At 41.7% G+C, this 5,849-nt stretch overlaps 1 protein-coding gene across 2 annotated transcripts in view; it reads left to right on the top strand.

The window, feature by feature from the left end:
- ndufa10 (NADH:ubiquinone oxidoreductase subunit A10) overlaps positions 1 to 3,197 on the top strand; it is a 6,246-nt gene extending 3,049 nt beyond the window's left edge. For both annotated transcript variants that reach the window (XM_034562495.1, XM_034562494.1), the window contains exons 5-10: positions 1 to 63; positions 684 to 763; positions 878 to 932; positions 1,012 to 1,097; positions 1,431 to 1,539; positions 3,048 to 3,197. The exon at positions 1 to 63 is cut by the window's left edge and continues 59 nt beyond it. In XM_034562495.1, coding sequence (XP_034418386.1) covers positions 1 to 63; positions 684 to 763; positions 878 to 932; positions 1,012 to 1,097; positions 1,431 to 1,539; positions 3,048 to 3,116 — 462 coding nt within the window. In that variant the 3' untranslated portion in view covers positions 3,117 to 3,197. The remainder of the gene's footprint in view (positions 64 to 683; positions 764 to 877; positions 933 to 1,011; positions 1,098 to 1,430; positions 1,540 to 3,047) is intronic.
- The last annotated feature ends 2,652 nt before the right edge of the window (positions 3,198 to 5,849 follow it).

Raw genomic sequence — 5,849 nt, 5'->3', positions numbered from 1 at the left:
ATCGTCATCTACATGGACCTGCCGGCCGAGGAGGTGCAGAAGAAGCTGCAGCAGAGCGGCAAGGTAGCGAGACGCACGGCGTCACCATCACGCACCGTAATGCTGAAACGCCAAGTTCAAGAGCGTCTAAAAACAATGCTTTTACATGTTATTGTTACATGTTATTTTTACATGCTTTTACATTTTATTTTTACATATTTTTACATGCTTTTACATGTTTTTACATGCTTTTACATTCTATTTTTACATGTTATTGTTACATGTTTTTACATTTTATTGTTACATGCTTTACATGTTATTGTTACATGTTATTTTTATATGTTTTTACATGCTTTTACATTTTATTTTTACATATTTTTACATTCTTTTACATATTTTTACATGCTTTTACATGTTTTTACATGCTTTTACATTCTATTTTTACATGTTATTGTTACATGTTTTTACATTTTATTGTTACATGCTTTACATGTTATTGTTACATGTTATTTTTATGTTTTTACATGCTTTTACATTTTATTTTTACATGTTGTTTTTACATGCTTTTACATGCTTCTACATGTTATTTCTACATGCTTTTACATGTTATTTCTACATGCTTCTACATGTTATTTCTACATGCTTTTACATGTTATTTGCATGTAAATGATATTTATTAAAGCATGAACCTCTTTGATCCTCAGTCCCATCTGCAGAACGTGCCCCTGTCGTACCTGAAGGGCATCGAGGACAGCTACAAGAACTCTTTCTTGCCCCAAATCAGGTGAGTGAAAACCATCAAATGTGTCACGTTTGATTGTTACGCCATCTTTTATTCTGCTGCGTGGTCGCTTCCCCTTCCCAAAAAGAGTGTTTGTGTCTTCTTTTTTTTCTTTAGCGAAAAGACGGACGTGTTCTCTTACGATATGACCAAAGCCCTAAATGTCAAAATGGTAAATGGTCTTCTTCTTTTTGTCATTTAAAAAAAAAATGTTCTTATCCCTAAAATGTATTTCCTGTTCCCGTCCACAGCTGGTAGATGACATCAAATACTCAAAGTTTGAGGGAGGGCCGTGGCTGGAGCAGGACGACATCAGCTACCACCAAATGAGGATGCTGTGAGTCATCAGGGGGGGGGGGGGGAAGGTGGGAGGGGGGATGTTCAGACGAGTCCACATTTTAAAATGCAAATTACGTTGAAGAAAGGAACCCCGTGAAAACGGGGGCGTCTGGTCCGATCCACCGGCCCCGGCCTCCTTTTTTTTTGTTTGTCGCGCTCCTCAATGGATAAAATATGCAAAGGACATGAAAACGAATCACGCTGGCAGCTTTAAATGCAGATTCGGCCCCTTGATTGCATTTTATATGCCGTCCTCCAACCCCGGAGATCAGCATGCAGACTTTGTTATTGACGTCCTCTCTCTCTCTCTCTCTCTCTCTCTCTTTTACAGCGTGGAAGACAAGCAGCGGGTGGCGACTCTGACCCACATACCGAAGTTCCTCCCAGAGATCACCATCGGGGCCCACGACTACGACGAGAAATACTACGCCTTCAGATCGGTACGCGGAGCCGAGAGGATCGTCTCCGCTTCCCCCAAATAATAAATAAATGAATAAACTCGGTCGTATAGACATGAACGGTGGAGGCAAACGGTCTTTTAAAGTAAATGTTTTGCAGCCAAATTCAAATAGTCAACCTTTCGTTTCTTTGCGATGCTTTTTAATACACGGCTTGTATATAAAATAGTCTGTGAATTACGAGTTTAAGGATAATTAAAGTTGGTTTACGGCTTCTTTCTTTCTTTTTTTGGCGGCTCGAGCGCGAGTATAAAACGGACGGCACAGCCCAAAAGGACGAGGATTTCGAACCGCCGACCTTAACGACCCGCTCCCCTCCTCCCCTGAGCCACAGCCAGCCGCACGGCGCTTCTTTTACAACACAAGCGCATCCCTGGAAGCCCAAAAAGAAAACGTACGCGAATAACGACGTCGAGAGCGTCTTCGGTAATCTTTCTGCCGGTTGTGTCGGCCGCCTCGAGTTCGATGGTGTTTCTTTATAACCGACCCCCCCACTGCAAACACTTAATTAGCTGAAGGAGTTGCCCTTTTCGTCTTTATGTTTGTCGTTATCCGAGGACCTCGCGATGATCCCTTTTTATTAAAACAAACGTGGAGGCGACGCCGTTCTTCACAAATACTTTTTATTTTTACGCCTCTGCCCTTTTTGCCCCCATGTGACGCAGCGTCTACGCGACTGGAACTAATTTCCCCTCCTTTCTGTTTCATTTTTCTCCTCCTCCTCCCGCTGAGATATTGAATGACTCTCCGTGGCAAATGCCAGATATGGAAAATATTCCATGAGGCTTTTTTTGGTATCGTCAGTCTTGCAGGGAAACATTCGGGCCTGACCTTTTCTATTTATTGACTGGAGACTTTCCGCGTAATGTTACAGGAGGCTGCGACCTGACATTTAGTTCTGAGAGAGAACCGTGACCGAGTAAAGTCGTGGAAGGACGGTCGGCAACAACCTTCGTGGAATTTATTAAGATAACGTTGAATCACAGTCATAAAAAAACAACATGTCGCATGACGGATTAATCTATAAAAAAGCAAACTTCCTGCATCACTCATGCGTTATATATATATATATATATATATATATATATATATATATATTATTTCTGAAATGAATTTATTCCAATTGAAGTTAGCTGAAAGCATCTAATCAACACTGAATATATATATATATATATATATATATATATATATATATATATATATATATCTTTATTTATATATATATATATATAATTATATAAATATATATATATCTCATATATTTGTATATGTAATAATATATTTATATATATATATATCTTTATTTATTGATATATTTATATATATTTATATAAATAAATAAATATATATATATTTATATATATATATATCTTTATTTATTTATATAATTTGATATATATATTTATATAAATAAATAAATATATATATATATATATATATACAGCCTCTTTGTTGTTGTTTTAATTGTTGTTGTTTTTGTGTCCCTGCAGCTCCCCGGGAAGAAGTACGCGTCTGGTTATAACGCAGATGTTGGAGATAAATTCATCTGGCTGAAGTGAGTCCAGCTCCCTGCTGTGCGTCCCTAAATATTATGTATGTATTGAAAGAAAGAAATAATTAAATTTTGAATCTACGCAAAATGCCTTTTTTTTCTGATTCTGGATGCCGAGATAAAGGAGAAAGTAGACCTTCTAGTTTCTTACACGGTGGGGGGGTGGGGGGTTGTGAAACAAGTCTGCACACCTCCCCGACCTCAACGGGGGAGGGGGAGGGGGGGTCCTTAACGATCCCCAACGATCCCCCTCACCTTATTGCTGTAAATCTCCTGCAGCCCGGGCCGAGCACGGCTTGTTAGTCGCTGTTTGCAGGAGGAGCCTCTTGTTCTAATCAAGAAGTGATTGCAACACAGATGCAAGGAGGATGAACCGGGCGGGGGGGTAAATCTCCACCACAACAGACCGGATCTCATATTTGCTCTGCTGAAGATCGGAGGAGTATTCGGGGGGGTTTATAGATGGAACTGGAGTGATGTGTCCAATGATAATGAACCTTTTCAATCTCCTTTTAGAGAAAACAAATGCCAAGTGAAACACTTAAATGTCTTTTTAAGCTTTTATTAAACGGAAAACGGAGCTCTTCTGGTTCGGAGGTCTGACCCAGACAGAGATTCATACATATACAATTATTATTGCTCCTCACTTCCTTCATGCAGACATGAAGTGTCCCCCCAAACCAATCGGGAAGCGTTCATGTCGATAGTGTTTCCGTCCAGCCAACGATGCACTTTATACTTTATAGTTCCCTCTGTCATCATCGGTGACTCGATCTCTAGTAAACAAGCTGAGCAATTGTGACCGGCTTCAATTCAAACCATGTTTTCATTCTTTAGTTTACAGGCTATGATTTTAAATTGGAGTTTTGTTATTATCGAGACGAGATCTTCCTCGTTTTCCAGCAGTAGAAAGTAGAATGAAATCCGAAGTAAAGTGCGGTTTTACGTGTTGTTCCACCTGCTCATTCGGCCTCGGCGGACCTCGGGAGGTCGATCAAAAGTTCTGACTTCCTCAGAAAACGAAAGTTATTCTCGTTCCGAAAAGCTACTTTTTTACGGGTCGCTCAAAGTGCGAGAAAGAAAGAAATGAAGTGTGCAGACGGCGGAGGCCGGGAGCTGCAAAAGGAAGTCCTGTCCTGCCGGAGCACCGCGGCAACTCAGACAAAGACGGTGTAAATAATTGACAGCACAGCAGCTTGGTGCAGTCACATTGAACTAATGGAGGATGAAAAACATGAAGTCTGGGGAAGAGGAAGTTGGTGCACGATGCGGTCTGGTATAATGTGACACGGAGGTCTTATCAGGACCCGTTGGGAGGGGGAGGGAAAGGTCACATGTCAGAGGTGGGGGACAGACATGGAAGCAGAAACAACATAAATACAAAATAAATAAATAAACCTGCAGACGGAAGAGAGAATAAATGCAGCTCACCAGCAATGTGGTGAAAAGCCAGAAAAGCCCAGGAGAGGGTCTGGGGTGGATGGATGGGTGGATGGATGGATGGATGGGTGGATGGATGGATGGGTGGGTGGATGGATGGATGGGTGGATGGGTGGGTGGATGGATGGGTGGATGGATGGGTGGATGGATGGATGGTGGATGGATGGATGGGTGGATGGATGGATGGGTGGATGGATGGGTGGATGGGTGGATGGATGGGTGGATGGGTGGATGGGTGGATGGATGGGTGGATGGATGGATGGATGGATGGATGGGTGGATGGGTGGGTAGATGGGTGGATGGATGGGTGGATGGTGGATGGATGGATGGGTGGATGGGTGGATGGGTGGATGGGTGGGTGGATGGTGGATGGATGGATGGATGGATGGATGGGTGGATGGATGGGTGGATGGGTGGATGGATGGGTGGATGGATGGGTGGATGGGTGGATGGATGGGTGGGTAGATGGGTGGATGGGTGGGTGGGTAGATGGGTGGATGGGTGGGTGGATAGATGGGTGGGTGGATGGATGGATGGGTGGATAGATGCCGAGACAGAACTCCAATGCCAAAGACAAGAAGTCATATTAAATAATTCATATTATTAAATCCAGTTCCATCTCCCGTATAATTAATTCTTTTGACGCATCTCAAATATATCTCAAATCAAAGTCTGCAGAATTCCTCACAGTAAGGTCACAGAAAGGTCACAGAAAGGTCACAGTAAGGTCACAGTAAGGTCACAGTAAGGTCACAGGAGGTCACAGTAAGGTCACAGGAGGTCACAGTAAGGTCACAGGAGGTCACGGTTGAATCTGGGGTGAAACAAACAGGATCTTCACCCAGGAGACCTCTGTTCGTGTCCCAACTGAATCCAAAAGTCTGCGTTGACATAAAATAACAATAAAAACCTCACGTTAAGACAAACCTGATGTTTAACTAAACCAAACCAAGTTGTTGGGTTCTTTTATTTTTAGTCCACGTTAGCTAACATTCTCACGTCTCTGCAAGACGGCGAATGTCTGTAAAAAGAATCTTATGCTTCAATAAACATTTATATTAACATAAATTTAAGCAAATGTTTGCTGACGCGTTCGTACAAACTTTTTTTTCCTGCCAGCAAATGGTTTAATTAAAATGACTTGTATTGTTTGTTACACGCGATACACACTTTAATATTCGTAATATTAACTTCCTTGAGCGCCGTCCATCCATTAGCTTATACCTGCTTGTCATTCGTTGAGGTTTAAACCAGTTCTGTCTATCATTGATTAAAAAAACAAAAACATAATGAGGGTTGA

The sequence above is a fragment of the Cyclopterus lumpus genome, chromosome 21 (assembly GCF_009769545.1).
Source record: "Cyclopterus lumpus isolate fCycLum1 chromosome 21, fCycLum1.pri, whole genome shotgun sequence".
NCBI lineage: Eukaryota > Metazoa > Chordata > Actinopteri > Perciformes > Cyclopteridae > Cyclopterus > Cyclopterus lumpus.
The sequence above is the reverse complement of the archived record's forward strand: the minus strand, read 5'-3'. Positions and strand labels throughout refer to the sequence as shown.